Consider the following 18097-nt stretch of genomic DNA (forward strand, 5'->3'; position numbering starts at 1 on the left):
TTATACATTCCAAACCCAGCCACCACAGTATCATAGATTTGGAAGAGGCACATAGTATCAGCCAGAATGGCCATTCAACACTACAAAGCCATTCAAAAAAGGAATTAAATAAAGAGATTGACAGAAGGAAGGGACACTTCTATGAATGTAGTAAGGAATTCAAGGTCAAGCCTCACGCCAAACAAAACAGCAACGGGATTATTATGGCTCCAAAGAACACATTATTCAGCATGAATAAACATTTCCTGATCAGGGCAGGGTAGGGGGTGGGCATTGTGCAATCAAGGGATTTCCAGCCATTGCTCTAGAAATGTACCATCTCCTTAAATATCACGAACTCTGCTGACTCTTGTGAAAGCAAGTATTGCACAATAGTGGGGTTCTGCAAAGCCCTTTCCCCAGGCAAGAATTTCCTCATTCCTGTTTACAGAACAGTTTGGGATTGCCATATATAAAAGCCCCACCACTGCCACTTGCCTCTGGTTCAGAGAAAGACACCCAGAAGAGCATCCAAGAAAGTTTTGCAAGAAAAGATGACAGCCTTGACTGGTTTCCGCCTGGCTCTGACTCTCTTGGTGGTTGTGTCTGTGGAGGAGAGAGGAAGCTTTGGACAGGAGGCAGAAACCAGCTGTTGTGAAAGTGAGTGCAAAAGGGGATGAGGTGGGAGGTGATTCTTGTTTCTGGACACGTATAAAAGGCAGCGGGACAGCCGGTGCATTTTATTAATCCAGTCTATTTAACAAAGATTTTAATCTGGGCCAGGGGTTCCCAACAAAATTTTCTCGAGGACCCCTCATTGAGCCGCGATTGTGACAAGGACCCCCATTAATTCCTAATCCTAAAATTAAAAAGTGAGAGCCAAATTAAGAGTCTTTTTATATTTTATATTTATACGTTTTTTACAGTTCTTCCTCTTCATCTGTAGGCCTTTGTCGTTTTAACGAACCACTTTTAAACCAACGGTCCATTTTTAACTACGCGAACTGTAGTTTCCGCGAAAAACAACGCTTTGTTTACAAACACTACTGTTTACAAACAGTACAACGCTTTGTTTACAAACACTACTGTTTTGCAAAGAGGCAGCGCGCGCCAGGGAGGAGGGAGGGGAATGGAGAAGACAGGGTACCTGCGCAGTAGCGCACAAATGAAGCCGACGCGTGCAAAGCATCTTGGGGAGGTGAGCGTTAGTAGAATGCACGCGCTGCCTCTTTGCAAAACAGTAGTGTTTGTAAAGCGCCACGGCATACAGCAGAACTACTGCCTCTATCTAATTCTAGTTTTGCGCTAGACTCTGCTCATGCAGGAAGCAGCCAAAACAAAAAATCTGTTATCATACGAAATATATTTAATATATTTTTTATTCTAATAGCATCTTGCGGACCCCTCTGGCATAGCTCGCGGACCCCTGGGGGTCCCCGGACCACCTGTTGGGAACCACTGATCTGGGCTGCTAATTGTTTTTATGTTGCCATGATGCAAGGACTCTTTTTTTTTTTTGCTTGTTTAATTACTATTTTATATTGCATTTTTTTTATTGTAAGCTGTCCAGGAAATGTTAATTGCACACCTACAGAAACTCAAATAGTTGTGCAGAAGAGTATTGCTGGAAGGTAAATGGCGTTTCCGTGCGCTGCTCTGGTTTGCCAGAAGCGGCTTTGTCATGCTGGCCACATGACCCGGAAGCTGTACGCCGGCTCCCTCGGCCAGTAAAGCAAGATGAACGCTGCAACCCCAGAGTCATTCAAAAGCTCAGGAAAGAAATTTTGCTTTCTCAAAAATCCTCGCAACAGCTGCTCTGTATGGTTGGTAAAGATGAGAAGACGGCGCCTGAGGATATGAACCTGCCTTCCCCTCATGTAAATGCAGTCCTATCTGCTGCACCACATAAGATGCTTGGCACTCCAGTCTCACACAGGTTTATACTCTGTCTCATGTTTCCTGTTTCAGAGCTGAAGGGCCTATCACATTGTGGAGCTGGCGGGATCTTTTTCCAGGGTCAGCCAGGGATACCAGGAATACCAGGGGTGCCCGGAACAAGCGGATCACTTGGGCCTAAGGGTGACCCAGGCCCTCAGGGTCCTCAAGGTAAGAAGATCCCAATCTCTACTTCAGAGTTTGTGCCAGACAGATCTGGGGATCATTTGCTCTAATTCAGCCTCATCGCTGTGGAAAAGAGGCTCACTGCTATAATTCTGCAATTGCAAACACCATGTCTAGGAGATGGGCTGTTGGGGGCAGGAAAGACTGTTTCTAGAGATGTTTTTGATTGTTTCCAAAAGCCTTCATCTCTCACCTGTTCCCTCTCAGGTGAGAAAGGTGTTTCTGGGACACCTGGAAAAGCTGGACCCAAGGGAGACAAAGGAGACAAAGGTAATATTGCATCTATAACTCCACTGTAAGGGGAGGGGTGTGGCAATTCAAGAGCTTGGGTTATTCACAGGTGAAAACTGATCCACCTGTGCATTGTGCTTGAGCAGAAACAGCTCCCAGTGCTAACAACGTGATCCCCTTTGCCTCTACTACTCCACTGGAGAAAGAAAATAAACTCGCATAAAAGCATGGAATCTGGAACTGCTCTCACCCTCACCTTTCTTTTTAGCTTGTTCACCTCACCAGACGTTGTTTTTCTCTTCCTGCAGGAGAAGACTGCAGCTTGGACACTTCTGCTGGTTGTCGGCCACAAGGTATGTCTTACCATCATCCTCATCTAACCATCCTCTTACTAGTACAGCTGTGTTTGTTTGGTTCACCTTCTGGTCCTTTCCAATCTAATGCAAGAGGGCTGCAAACACAGGTCATGACAAAAATATAGGGAAGGGTGATTGTAATTCTCCGGTTAATATAAATAAATAAATCCCATGGTGGAAGCTCAAGTTAAACTTCTCTGTATTCCCAGAATCTTGTTGATTTCTGTGCAAAACCAAACATGAAAAAGACAATATGTTGCTCTCATCACAAACATACTTCCAGAACGGAAAATAGGTGAACTGAATTTCCCTGCCTGTTTTGCATTTCCCTCCCTGATATTTCTCCTAGAGGCTGGAGCCAAAGATTGCAAAGAACTTCTGCAACGTGGAGAGACCCTGAGTGGCTGGTACACCATCTATCCTGCCACAGGGAAAGCAATGGTGGTCTTCTGTGACATGGAGACGGACGGAGGAGGCTGGCTGGTGAGCTTTACCCCGTGGAGAAGGAAGAGCCATTTGTTTATGACTTACTAAAAGGGTGTCAGGCAATATGATGCACATTCTTCAAGAAGTGGAATCCCCTGCCAGGAAGGCACTTGGGCAACTCCTTCCTCCAGAGGCATCTCCTTCTCTGAGCAAAGGAGACTTGTTCCATGGTGCTAAGCCACGCAAAAGCAGCCCCACATGCTTTCTGCTCATGCATGTTGATAAACAGTAGACTAGAGAGAGGAAGCAGGAGGGGGAGCTGCCTTCCCTTGTTTGCTGGCTTCTGCAGAGCTCAGAGGTGCTGTCCAAGGGTGTTCTGTAGGGGAATGGCTTATGTAGGGGGAACAGAGGAGAGTTTGCCATTTACAGCTTGTCGGCACTTCCACAATCCTTTGCCTAAAAAACCAAAAGGTCCGAAAGGTTTCCCACTTGTCCTGTGCTTTCTGAAAATACATGTGGTGCAAGCTGAATTCAAAACTATTAATCTGAATCAACAGAGGAGGGAACATGTACAAGTCTATCCCTTACCATGTTTTTTGTTTACGTTATAGTGCTTTGTAGAGGAGGTATGGTGTGGAAACCCTGCTGGTGCCCTTGCGAGAATTTATTTTCACATTTTTATGAGGTTATTGTCCTCATTCCCTAATTCATCACCATGTGAGATATGTTAGACTAAGGAAAGGTCAGTAGGGATACCTCTTTGCATTGTGAGGCCTGTTCTGAAACCAAGCAGTCTGCCTGAAAGAGCCCACCCAGCCAGGTGCGCCAACTCTATGGGGCTGAGGAATCTTCGGCTCCCTTAATATTTGCTAGGATGGAGGTGGGCTCCTCGATGTTGGAGGAGGCAGAGTGCAGAGCCTAGCATGGTGCGGCTTAAGTGGCAGCCTCCTCCCAAGCACATGCAAGGAGGAGCCACTGGCCCTTGTAGCTGCCCCATGCTGGGCTCCGCTCGGCCTCCTCCTGGCGATATGTGACATTGCGCACATTGCGTGTCAAGTGCATGACTTCATCCACACACAACACATGGTGCCCCCCCCCAATCTTAGCCTCTGCACATAGCACTTGTAGGGAATAGGAAATGGGCTTGTCTTTCGGCTGGGACACTGACATATCACCTCTTTTTGCCCCCAGGTCTTCCAGAGGCGACAGGATGGGTCGGAGGATTTCTACCGTAACTGGGAGTCCTACAGGAAAGGGTTTGGGAGCCACGCCTCAGAGTTCTGGTTGGGCAATGATAAAATCCACCTTCTTACAAGCTCTGGTAAACCAACGTTTTCTCTTCTGTCTGTTGCTGGAGCATCACTGGGTGTTTTTTTAATGAATAATGGAGAAAGGTGTGGAATCAGTTATTGAAAGCTCCACCAGAGTAGAACCTATGAAGTTTTTACGTTGGGATAAATACCTGCAGGGTCATGTCTAGATCATATTGTTGGAAGAGTGCTCTTGGTGTGTACACTGTGGAATACCACAGGGCACTATTTTATTCCCAATGCTATTCAACATCTATATTAAGCCAACCACTGGGAGTTTTGGAGCAAGGTGTCATCAGTACGCTGATGGTACCCAGCTTCATTACATCCGAGTCAGGACAGACTGTGCAATCCCTGGACATGTGACTGAATGAGGGTAAATTGAGTTTGAATCCTGCAAAAGCCGAGGTCTTGCAGGTGAGTGGTTCCTGTGTCTTGGCCATTAGGTCAATTGCCTGTTTTGAAGGAGCAGATTTTCAGCTTAAGGGGTACTCCTCCACCCATCTTTGTCACTAGAGGGTGAGGTGATTTGTGTGGCTTTCTACCAGCTGTGACCATTCCTGGACTGGGATAGCCTGACTACAGTGGCCCATGCATTGGTAACCTCAAGACTTTACTACTGCAGCATGTTTCATGTGGGGGGCTCCCCTTGTATCTAGTGTAGAATGCAGTGGCCAGACTGTTCACAAGAGCAGGTTACTGGTAGCATGTTACTCCTTTCCTAAGAGAAATGCACTGGTTGCCAGTTTGCTATGGGGAAGGTTGAAGTTTCTTGTGTTGATTCCCAAAGCCCTACTTGTTACTTTTTTTCTGAACCCCGTCAACAGTTTGCCTTCCGTGAAAGGGTGTTGGGAATTGTTTCATTGCAGTAGTTGAGTAGTGCATGATCACTTCTATGCCTGAAGCTGGCTCCCCATGCTTGTGAAATGACACAACCCCTCACACGCACTAAGCAGAATAATAGAAGCATAACCACCCAGTCCCATCCCACTCACCACTCCCCCCCTTTTCTCCTTCCTTCCTTCCTTCCTTCCTTCCTTCCTTCCTTCCTTCCTTCCTTCCTTCCTTCCTTCCTTCCTTCCTTCCTTCCTTCCTTTCCTCCTCCTCCTCCTCCTCCTCCTCCTCCTCCTCCTCCTCCTCCTCCTCCTCCTCCTCCTCCTCCTCCTTCTTCAATTGTTTAAACCAATTCATAAACCAAGAAGTTATACATTGACCACTATAATGAAACATATGCTGTAGATATTTTTCCACATTTATGATGCTATTTTTTTGATATACAAATGACATGAGAACACTTGGTATACTTATTTGTATAACATTATTCTTATTTATAAAGCCCAATTAAAAAAACAAAAACAAAATCAATGCTTACTCTCGGATCTCTTCCATTCTCTTGGGTGTTAGAAGTACAACAATTGCGAATTGACGTGAAGGACTTCAATGACACTAGAACTTATGCTACATATACCAGCTTCAAAGTCTTGAGTGAGAGGGAAAACTACACACTGGAAGTGGGCTCCTATTTAGACGGCAACATGGGTGAGTTATACAGAGAATTCTCTTTGAGGCATCTGCTTCAAGGTGAACTAAAAACACGAATATTGCATTTTTGAAGGTCATGGAATTTAATCTAGGAAGACCTTCTGCCTGCAGAGCATCTCATCTGGCCGTCTTAAAGCATATGCGGCACCGGGGTGCAAAGATCTGCCTGGCGCCCCCCCAAGGTTTCCCAGAGTTGTCCACCTTTTTTTGTAGGGCGCTGACACCACACCAGTGTGTTAGTGTGAGCCAGTGTGGTGTAGTGGTTAAGAGTGGCAGACTTGTAATCTGGAGAACCGGGCTTGCATCTCCGCTCCTCCTCCTTCGCTTCTTTGAAGTCTCTCAGCCCCACTCACCTCACAGAGTGTTTGTTGTGGGGGAGGAAGGGAAAGGAAATTGTTAGCCGCTTTGAGACTCCTTAGGGTAGTGATAAAGCGGGATATCAAATCCAAACTCTTCTTCTTCATGCTTATCTCTGCTCGGGAAAAGAAAACAGGGGCAGGCTAGTTAAATAGATCCCTTTGCCATTATATACCAGCAAGCAATCTAATAAATTGAGTTGCAGAGCAATCCAGTGCAGTAACAAGGCAGAAATAATTTTATTTTAATTTTTTATTTTTAAAACCTGCCTAAAAGCTCAAGATCCGAAATGAACAAACACAGTGTTTAATTTGAAAGGAACCCTTTATTAATTCAAGGAACCATCAAGAAAGCTGACAATGAAGACTCCTAAATAGCCTGTACCAGCCCTTATCAAAAATGGCCACTGCTTTAGTGGACCACAATATGAGTCAACAATGTGATGCTGCAGCAAAAAAAGCTAATGCTATTCTAGGCTGCATCAACAGAAGTCTAGTCTCTAGATCAAGTACCACTCTATTCTGCCTTAGTTAGAACACATCTGTGTCCAGTTCTGGGTGCCACAATTTAAGAAGGACATTGACAAGCTGGAAAGTGTGCGGAGGAGGGCAGCCAAGATGATCAAGGGTCTGGAAACCAAGCCTTATAAGCAGTGCTTGAAGGAGCTGTGTATGTTTAGCTTGGAAATGAGGGGTCTGAGAGGAGATATGACAGCCATCTTCAAATATTTGAAGGGCTGTCACATGGAAGATGGAACAAGCTTGTTTTCTCCAGCTCTGGAGGTTAGGACACAAAGCAATGACTTCAAGTTACATGAAAGGCAATTCTGACAAAACACCAGGAAGAACATTTCTGACAGCACGAGCCCATCAACAGTGCAACAGACTCCCTTGGGAGATTTTGCACTCTCCTTCCTTGGACGTTTGTAGTTGGAGGTTGGATGCTGTCATGGATGGTTTAGTTGAGATTCCTGCATTGCAGGGGTTGGACTAGATCAGGCATAGGCAACCTTGGCTCTCCAGATGTTCTGGAGCTACAACTCCCATGATCCCTAGCTAACAGGGCTAGTGGTCAGGGATCATGGGAGTTGTAGTTCCAAAACATCTGGAGAGCCAAGGTTGCCTATGCCTGGACTAGATGATCCTCAACAGGGTCCCTTCCAACTCTACAATACTGTACTATAATTCTAGGGGAAAGGAGCCGAAAGGGCAAAAATCGCTTCCCAAAGGCATCTTTCCATGTGAGAAAGGATTTAAAGCGAGGCAGGAAACAGTTAAGCAGGGAGATGTGGAAAGGTGGGAGAGGGCAGAGAGAGAGAGAGAGAGAGAGAGAGAGAGAGAGAGAGAGAGAGAGAGAGAGAGAGAGAGAGAGAGAGAGAGAGAGAGAGAGAGAGAGTTGCCCTGTTAATTTGTTCGCAACTTCAAAAACACAGCCCATTACTCAAGAAAAGAAACCCATGAGGTTTTTTTAGGTTACATATGCCAAACTGGTTGAGCTTTTTTAAGCTTGTGGTGCCCAGAAGAGCGGAACAAGGGCGAGGACGAATGCAGGCGCTGCAAAATCAGCCAAGGGAGTGTGAATGCAGCAACGAAAAGCAGACTGCCAGGGTCCTAGCGCCTCCGCAACAGTCGGATACATGGAGATTCTTCTTTATAGAAAAACAGATTGGGATTTTGTTGCCCCCCTTTTGGATGGCACTGCTTCCCACGCCCCCACATTGCGACGCCCCTGGCAGCAGCAGCTGCCCGCCGCTGGCCACCTATGCAGCGGGAAGGTGATTCTAGTCCTGGTTTTGAGGCTGGGGCGAGCGCAGGAAGCAGAGCCGGTGCTAGGGTTTTTTGCGCTCCCCCCCCAAAAAATAAAATAAATAAATAGAAATAGAAATAGAAAAAATAGAAAATAAAAAATAGAAAACAGAAAAAAATAAAAATAAAATAAAAATAAAAATAAAAAGTAGAAAAAATTAAAAGCAGAAAAAATTAAAAAATAAAAAGCAGCTGAAAGGCACGGGGAGCTGGTCCCAGGCTCCTGCGTGCCTCCGGAGCTTCGCGTGGGAGCGTGAGCCTGGCCACCTCGCTGCGCCTGTCAGCTGTAGCCTGTAGAGCGGCTTCAGGCCACTCTCTGGAGGCACACACGCGCCTCGGGATAGCGGCCTGAAGCCACTCTACAGCTGACAGGCGCAGCGAGGTGGCCAGGCTCACGCTCCCGTGCACCTCCGGAGCTTCGCGCAGGGAGCACAAGCCTGGGGCCGCCTCCACCGCGCCTGTCAGCTGTAGAGCGGCTTCAGACCGCTCTCTGGAGGCACGTGCGTGCCTCTGGAGAGCAGCCTGAAGGTGCTCAGCACCGGGGGGTGGCGGGCAGGCTGGCCAGCGCCCCCTCCATTCTGGTGCCCTAGGCAGCTGCCTAGATCGCCTGAATGGACGCGCCGGCCCTGGCAGGAAGGCAATTCCAGACCGGGCTTTGAGGCTGGGGCGAGCACACCGCTTGGAGAGAAAGATGAACAAAAGAGCCTCGTTTGCTCGGCTCGCGTCGTCCCTCCCAGCAGCTAGGGAGCGCAGCGGCTTCAGCGCCAGGTGCCTATGGGTAAGCCGGGCCTGACTCCATCGCTCAGTGCCCCCTGCCTTTTCCCAGAGTAATAAAGCAAGTAATTAGAATGCTAAAGACAGGTGTAAATAACAGGAATGAGTTTAAACACGCCAAACCACGTCCCGCTGCTGGGCACCCCTGCTGGGCGGGCGCTGTGGTGGATGGCGCCACTAAGCCAAATGGAAAATATGGCCCTGCTTACATATGTGACCCAGCAGGTCTGTGCTAGCAGTGCATTTTTTTCACTGCTTTAGCACACAGAGTTAAAGTGAAAGAGGTGAATTTGATGTTTCCCCTGCTCTTCTCTTTCAGGTGATTCTTTCTCAGGACACAGGGGCATGGCCTTCTCCACCCGAGACAAGGACAACGATATCAATGAAAGTGGCAGCTGCGCTGTGGCCTACAAGGGGGGCTGGTGGTACGGTGTTTGTCACACTTCCAACTTGAATGGCCTGTACCTCAAAGGCAAACATTCTTCTTATGCTAACGGCATTAACTGGAATACTGGGCAGGGGCATCATTATTCTTACAAATATGCAGACATGAAAATTAGGCCTCAATAGGTGAAGTGTCCACCTGTTCGGGAACTTGCTTCAGCATTCCATGCCTGGCAGGGCAATCTCTGAATGCGGAATCATCTGCTTTTAAAATAGAATACACACAGAGGCCCTCCTTAGAGCACAGGGCACTGCAGTGGCCTGAACAAGAAGAGGCCAGTCTGATGTGGCACCTGGTTGTCACTTGCATGAATGGTAGAAAGTATCCCACAGTGAACAATTCAAATGGACAAATTGTGGCTGGATGCTTGCTTTGAAACACCCACAACGTCCCCACATACCGCAACAGCCATAGCTACTGCAGCGCTGGTGGGTGTTGAACACCACACAAGAAGTTTATATGCTGGTTCAACTGCTTTTTTAAAAATGATGTGAAATGTTCTAATTATTTTTATAAATTCCTTGTCTGTGGCATGCATGAGGATGAACAGAGTTCCCATGTTTCGTTATTGTTGCTTGGCTGCTTTATCAATGCACATTGGTAAAGCAACACATCACAAAATGATGCATTTTCATATGCACAGTCATATCAATAATGGTTTTATATAGAGTTTTGTCCATGAATGGGTTGGGGTTGAGGAGATACGAAGGAACCAAAAGTTGTAGTAAACAGCACATTTGCAAATAAAAACTGGAACAATGCAGAGTTCCTACTTGATCAGTTAATACTGCCTTGTGCCTTTTACTAACAATTAGCAGCCAGGTTTATTTCCCCCCTGTAGTTCTACAATCCCTCTGACATTGTACTGGAGATTATCATCATGAGGGCCTTTCTAGATTATTCATTTATACATTTTTAAAAGAGCATTTGTGTTGCTAAAATAGCAACCTCCTGTCTTCTCTTGAGCCTTATTTTTCATTGCAGTATTTCTCAGGATTCCAGCTAGAATATTTTGCTATTGGGGGAATACATACACAACATATTTCATTCTTTTGCGGGCCACCCGCATCAGCTGGACATCTAAGCTAGAAAATGACATAAAGGAGTTATTGCATTCAGATAACTGTCCCTTGTGCTTCTTTTTCTGGGGGGACGACGCATACCCCTAAACATTTTGTGAATTTCAGTTTGGCCTCATTGAGGGGCAGTATTTAAATATGAGTAGGAAAATGAGAGTAGCCCTAAACATTTTTTAAGGGGGAAAAAACACCACTGGCTGTTCCTATAAACAAACACCAATGCTGACGGCAGATACTGCGGAATCCATTCTTTTGCTACTGCCACCCGCTGAGCAGTCTACTTTATCGTGCTAGCGGGGCTGATGGGAGTTTTAGTCCAAAACAGTGGGTGGGAGACTTGCAGTATATTTTATGCTCTTCTTGGCACTTTGTACGCGTACAAGGAGAGAGGGAGAGAGAGAGAGAGATATGGAGAGAGTTAAACAGACAGTTTCCCCTATTTGGGCCTCTTTGGACTTTGACTTCGCACACTTTCTTTCTTTATGTTTATACAACTCCTGCTCCTGGACACGCTGGTTCAAAGAGACAGAGAACAACTGGAGAAGCTAAGGACAGGACCTGAAAAGCATTGTGATATGAAACAGGGAGAAGCACTGCAGCAAAGCAAAAGGGTGCATATGTATTTACCCTTAGATTACACCTTAAGCATTTTCCAAATTCTAAACATGGCGGGCAAGGGATCTTTGGGGTATTTACTAGAGTAAGACCTCACTTTGTGCAATGGGGTGGGAGGGCTGGCAGCATACCAGGATCATGTTATTGTAACTTGTGCATGACCCAAATAATGACCTGCTTGTGGTGGTGAAAGTGAACTGGTCTTGTGGGGATGTGCAGGCTGAGCTGTTTCAGAGGCCAAAGGCCAAAGGATGGACCACTTTAAGCACACTGTTAGGACTTGACACGTCTTTTAACAAATGAAAAGTTTGAATCGGGACTGCAGTGCGATAAGCTTTTCCCACCAAAAATCGGCTCTGCTCCAAGCCTGTTTGTCACATTACAGTACTCCCATAATTGGTGGTACACCTTCTTTAAACTTCCTTCTAGAATTCTGTCAAGCAAGTCACACTTTTCAAGATAAATCTATTTTTATTTTTGCACTGGGCTCTTCAAAAACATTTCACACAGTTTAGTAGAAACTGTTTAGAGATACTCAGTTCGAAGCCCTGATATTTCCTGCTATCGAGGCACCTTTGTGCAGTTGCTTGCTATCGCAGGGAAGCAACTGAGCAACTCAGCAGCCAATCAGAGCCAAGAAAGTGGTGCTAAATTGGTCTGGCAGGAACGGAGCCACTTGTTTTCCTCTCCGACCTCTTGGAAACCTTCAACTGCCTTTGGACAAGCGAGCGTGCACTTGTTGTGACACCAACAGCTGCAACTTCCCAGCTCGAGAAGCCGAGCCCATAGACACTCCCTACCAAAGGGCAGAAAGCGCCATTTCAGCAACAGCTTGGGGGAGCTCAAAAGCGAATAGCTAAAAGAAAATGCTGCGTTTCCATAAGACGTTCAGATTCCTGAATGCAACAATGAGGAATCAGATCATTCCTCGAGCAAATATCACAGAGAAGCCACCTAAGGAGATCCTAACGCCAATAGTAAGTATCCTTTTTTGGTGCCTCTGGACCACCAGGAAATTAGGGTAGTCCAGCAGATACATTGTATTGTCGTGTGTTAGATGTCACAATCGGATTTCAGAAGGTGAGAACAGTCCCCTGAACTGGCAGCTACACACTTTAATCAGCCACAAACCTGAAGCCTTCATTTTGTTTTCTGAAAGGAATGTCTGTAATGGGGGGGGCAGCCTAGGGAATTCCCCTTTTTCTTTAACATTGCAGTCCTGTGCATGCCTGCTCAGAAATAAGCACCATTGAGTTTGCTGAGCCTTACTTCCACTGTAAATATGCTCAGATCACTTTCTGCTTTAAGAGGGACAAAAGAGGCCCAGGGCCTTTTCTGTTTGCCCCGACTGATCCAAAACTGCGATCCTAGATCCTAAAGCAGCCTCATTGAACATAAGGAGTACTTCTATCCAAGTAAACCTGTATAGAATTGCATAAAATTAGAATGGGCTTAGAAGTGAAAGCAAAACAAGAAAGAGGAAATGGATATATACAAAGGGCCTCCTTCAACCATACAATATAATATCATATATGTCATTTTTTTAAAAAATGCTTCTGCCGCACCAAAGCAGAGGGTCTGGTAGAAATTTATCTCCAACTTTACAGAAGAGGCAGATACAATGGTTATAAAGGAATTTGTGATTTATTATTGGTTTGGTTAAATTGTTTGGGGGTGGGTGCTTGCTATACATGTTGGAGTTTAAGGTAATTTGGTCTTGTGATATAGGCTGTATTATTATATTTGTGTTTTATACCCTATTTTCATTTCTTTTATGATGGGAGCCATCTTGGGAGGGCGCAATGGCATCCAAATAAGCAGATACCGGTAATTGAAACACAGTAAACAAAACAGATGTCCTCTCATTATCACGAATTTCTTCCTGTTCTCACTACTTCTTGCCTTAGAAAACAACAGAGCGTGTGGCCCCTCAAAAACAACAGAATGATTATTGCACAACCTTTCGTGCATTCCCTTCACTCACTCTAATAAAGATCCCAACAAAACTTTGGTTGTAGCAGAACTGGACTGCTGGATGCAGGGGAAGGATTAATCCTCCTCCTCCCTTGTGTCTTTTTTCCAGTGAATAAATTCCCCACGATTTGCACTGTGATATCAGGCATGAAAATGGCACACGATTGAAGGCTCTTGAGCTGAATGCCAAACAAACACACACACACACACACACACACACACACACATGGCTGCTTCTTTGTTAAAAGTGGTGGCGGGTTCTAACCAAGTGTTTAAGTAATGCTTTGAACAGACTGCGTCATTTGAGGGCCTCTAAAGCAGCTGCTCCCCACCCTTCTGAAACATAGGCCATTACGCCTTCCCCGCTATATACTGTCTCAAATTCTGATCCCCAAAGTTTGCAGCACAACAGTACAATTTTACTGGTGCAATTGGGTTGCGCTTATTCCTTGCACCGTGTTTGTGGCACATTTGCTTTGTATAGCATGCAGGAACAAATCAAAATGGCTCTCGGTCCCACTGCCCACATTTGAATGTTACTGTCAACTCTTTCAACTATAGTGTGGACATGTATCAAAGTAGGGCTTTCCCACAAGCCAACCTTCATTTCAAGTCTTCCTAAGTGATGGCTTTCCTACTACAGGTGTGGTGGGCCCACATTCCATGCAGCCAGGGCTGACTCCAGAGTTTGCAGCCTAAGGTGAAGGACAAATCAGATGTCTAGAAGCTGTCAGGATGGCAGTTAGGATCTTTCTCCAGCATTGGCACTGGGACATCGCCCTCCACAACTCATGGCAGTAGGCTAGATTAGGAGCCATGTGGCACACACAGCTCTTGTCCTCTTAACCCCTTGGCATCGCACTCCCCCCCCCCCAGCATCTGCCCACTGGGAAGGGCAGCACTACCTGCAGTAGGCAGAGTGACATAATACTCCTGTTTCTTGCAGCAAAGTACAGATTACATACATACAGCCTTAAACTGTCTCTACATACAACTGAAATCTTTTGAGACGCGAGTACACGTGTGCCAAAAGGTGTGTGTACTTTCTATTACAGTACTCTCCACGTTGTTTGCTTTGTGGATTTGAAGGTATTCTAAATCACTTTTAGGGGAAAGAAGCTAAGCTTTTGTTTAATACATTTAATCAATGCAAAAAACCTAATAGCCAAAAAACTAATGTTTTGAGACACATGTAGAACTGCCCCCCCCAGCAAATTAATAATGGGACAGAGTTATTTATAGAGACCATCTCCTCCCGCCCTCAACTCTTGCACACCCAGCCTGATTAAAAGTAATAATACAATTCATTTCCTCAATCTTCCCAGCTTAGAGAGTGTTAAGAACTTTGGCAATATGCCTGCACAGAGCCATTGTTCTCCAGATCTGATACACGTACCAGGAAATAGTAATTTCACAGCTCTATACCTTTTATGGCACAATCAGGAGGTGAGCAGCAGCCTTTAGAGGCCTTTCACATACAAGAAAATCAAAGATCCATTTGAATATACACAGGCAGTATCTGCAGCCTTTATTGATCAGTGTAGAATTTTTACCACCACAAATAAATTCTACCAGTTTTTACGGCCTCCAGTCAGGTCCCCTTTCTTCATGTTGCTTTTTCAGAATTTTTCAAAAAATTTTTTTTGGCATGCACATTGACTTCCTTGCTGAAAAAACTAAGTTTGGCACCAAATTAACAGCCCAGAGTTGTCAGTAACAACTTGTGATTAAAAGAGTGGTTTCTGAAGAAAGGGCAATTTTTTCCCTTCATTCTTTCATCAGATGAATCTCAACTGAATTAAATTGTGAGTAAGCACAATTGAAAATCACGTCCACCCTCTATAGGAACCAAACAAAAATATATGCTTTATGTATTTTTTTAGTCAGGTGGCGCTGTGGGCTAAACCACAGAGCCTAGGGCTTGCTGATCAGAAGGTTGGCGGTTCAAATCCCCGTGACAGGGTGAGCTCCCGTTGCTTGGTCCCAAGCAAGTAGATAAATAGGTAAACAGCGGGAAGGTAAACGGGAAGGTAAACGGCGTTTCCATGTGCTGCTCTGGTTTGCCAGAAGCGGCTTTGTCATGCTGGCCACATGACCTGGAAGCTATACGCCGGCTCCCTCGGCCAATAATGCGAGATGAGCGCGCAACCCCAGAGTCGGTCACGACTGGACCTAATGGTCAGGGGTCCCTTTACCTTTTATTTTTTTAGTACACACGAGTTAGTATGTACAACAAATTATAACTAGTTCAGATGATTTCTAATTGGGATCAGGCAAGCCTGTGCTACTGCTCTCAGAACAAAGTCACTTGAAAGTCAGGCTACTGCCAGTATGCCATTGCAAAAAGATTACCAATATCTCCTTGCTCAGAAGTAATCTAAAGGCTGCACCATTCAGCAATACTTTTCTGGGCTGACTACAGCCTTTGCTTATAGCTAGCAATAGTGTGGGCCCAACTAACACTTTATATTGAATGAGGAAAATTATGTACATTGCATCGTTGGAAAAATTAAACGAAACAAATTAACAGGCACAGCAAGACCACACATTTGATAAGAGGAGGTTGTACTGTTCAATCTCAGCCAAACCATGGTGTGTGTGTGTGTGTACACATACATACATAAACCCACTCCCTTGTGGGACTTCTTTGGGAGAAGAAATGGCTAAGGAGTAAACCCCACATCAATCCAGAGCGGAATCCTTAAGATGGTTGGATGGCGTCTTGTATGCCTCCTTCTAGCAACTCCTGCAGCCAGGCTGGTGCCAAACGTATTGTTCTGCTTCCCTTTGAACTTTAGTAAGGCCGAGAGGGAGGTCTTGTGGTCTGGGCAACCCAGGACCTCCATACACACTGCCCAGGCTTGTGCCTTGGGGAGGTCACTTCGGTGTTGCTAACACAGCAAAAGCAACACAGGAGGCAGCAGTTACGAGTTACTGGTCTCCGCAGTTACAGCAGGCACTGTGATTCTCCAGTGGTGTGACTTCATACACACACACACAGCCTAAGCACACACATACTGCAGGTGTTCATCATCTTTGTCTAAGATGAAGAATTCTTGTTCTCAACCCCACTCATCTCTATCACCCATTAGCCCGTCCCTCCTCCCCTCCCCTTATTAAAGTGGGAACAGCATCAAAGGTGTGTGAGTGGAGAGAAGAGGATTTTGTTCTCCTGCCCTATTGTGCTTGTGAACAGACTGGAGAGAACTATGAGATGTAGTTCTTCAAAAGCTTCTGCTTCTGTATGAAAAGGGGCTAGCAAAGGGAGACCAACACTGGAAATCTAAATATAATATAAGCAATCGTATCAATTGTGTTACTTTTTATTAATGCTATTGTTATTTTATTAGATGTTATTTTTTGTAGTTGCATTTTTTTGCAGTTCTATTTTAAATTATAACCTGCCCTGGGACCTTGGGGTGAGGGATGGATAATAACTAAAATAAAAACCCAAGCCCTCTGATTGACTTAGTTTTCCCAAGTTTTCCTTTTCTGGTAGGAAACCTAGAAAAAAGTCCAATCCAAAGAGTTCTTCATCTCTAGAGCACACATGTATGCAGTATTTATACTCTGCTAAGACTCCCAAGGCCTTTCCAAAACTACACAATTAGGTGTATAGCAATCTCTTTTAGGCCCTGACAGTTATTAATGCAATTCAGGTTTCAGGCTCTTTCACAGAAGAGGCTATAGGAGCTATAGTTCAGCATGCCTGACTGTTAAAAAAGATACCAACCAACAGGCCTTTCAATTATCTGCAGATTATTTTGGGCCCTGGCAGTCAAGACTAGTCAGGCAACTGAGGATTCTTTCAAAACCATGATGAACATCCTCTAAGGACTTCACTGCACTGTACAAAAATAAAGAAAAATCACACAGCACATACAGTAACTTTAGCCCACTTGCTTTTCCCCCTGCATGAACTATAAATGGTGATTAGCCCAGGAGAACCCAGAATGTTCTACAACATTCATAGTACTGCAGACGACATTCACCTGTGTCTCTCCTTTGCACAGGACCAAGCTATTGGACTGACTGTGATGTTTGTAACCTTCTTGGCCCCATCCGGTTGGATACTGAGCCATATGGAGGATTACAAGAATGCGCACCGTGAATGAAGCACAGGCAGAAGTTTTCCACTATGAACGTGGTCACAAAGCAATGCCAAAGGAACTTGCATCTTCCCATATGCAAAGCTGTCTCTTGCTGTTTTTATAATTAAAAAATTGCTTTGAAAAAACCATGGTGAAATTTGTTTTTTCAGGAAAAAATGCCCCTTATTCCTCTTCCCTATAGCAACATGAAATAATAAAACATGCCAAGGAAAGAAGAGAATAAGTATTCAGTTAGCATAGCGCAGCGGCTTGACGACCAAGCTGTAAATCTGAAATTCCCCAGTTAAAATCTCATTTCTGCCACGAACTTGGAGATGGTACAACAGAAAAAGGAGAATGTGGTTAACACGGTGCCTTCACATGTCTCTCAGGCCCCAATCCTATACACACAGTACATAGTGGGACTTGCTTCTACGTAAATGTGTTCCACAGATACTTCTCAACCCACATTAATGAGAAAGCAAGAAACAAGCGACATTAGACATTAGCCTTTTTCTTGGATGTGCCACTCCAGACAGCAGGAGGGGACTAAATTAATAAATGCTGCACATAGATAACTAGCATGTCAGGGTGATGCCTTGACTAGAACTTTTTCAAATTCAAAGCTGCTACTGCAGGTTGGATCAATAGAACCGAGAAACCGATTTACCATCTCCAAGAACAAGGTAAAAGGTAAAGGGACCCCTGACCATTTGGTCCAGTCGTGACTGACTCTGGGGTTGCAGAGCTCATCTCGCATTATTGGCCGAGGGAGCCAAAGTACAGCTTCCAGGTCATGTGGCCAGCATGACAAAGCCGCTTCTGGTGAACCAGAGCAGCGCACGGAAACACTTGTTTACCTTCCTGCTGGAGCGGTACCTATTTATCTACTTGCACTTAGATGTGCTTTCGAACTGCTAGGTTGGCAGGAGAGGAACAAGGTATGCTGTCACTAACAACGTCCTCTACATACTTTTGTTACAGATAGATGC

General features: G+C 45.2%; 1 protein-coding gene and 1 long non-coding RNA gene across 2 annotated transcripts; both read left to right on the plus strand.

Annotated features, from left to right (window-relative positions):
• Nucleotides 1-384: 384 nt before the first annotated feature.
• On the plus strand, nt 385-9661 carry LOC118088874 (veficolin-1). The gene is made up of 8 exons (XM_035123025.2): nt 385-639; nt 1948-2085; nt 2308-2370; nt 2640-2684; nt 3037-3170; nt 4305-4434; nt 5828-5962; nt 9221-9661. Exons 1-8 carry the CDS (start codon nt 534-536, stop codon nt 9469-9471), a joined length of 1002 nt encoding a protein of 333 aa, XP_034978916.1. The 5' UTR covers nt 385-533; the 3' UTR covers nt 9472-9661.
• A 1242-nt stretch (nt 9662-10903) lies between these two features.
• LOC118088888 (uncharacterized) lies at nt 10904-17135 on the plus strand. Its single transcript, XR_004693062.2, has 2 exons — nt 10904-12017; nt 17028-17135. It is a non-coding gene; the product is annotated as an uncharacterized LOC118088888 (long non-coding RNA).
• Nucleotides 17136-18097: the final 962 nt, after the last annotated feature.

Source organism: Zootoca vivipara, chromosome 1, assembly GCF_963506605.1.
Source record: "Zootoca vivipara chromosome 1, rZooViv1.1, whole genome shotgun sequence".
Taxonomy (NCBI): domain Eukaryota; kingdom Metazoa; phylum Chordata; class Lepidosauria; order Squamata; family Lacertidae; genus Zootoca; species Zootoca vivipara.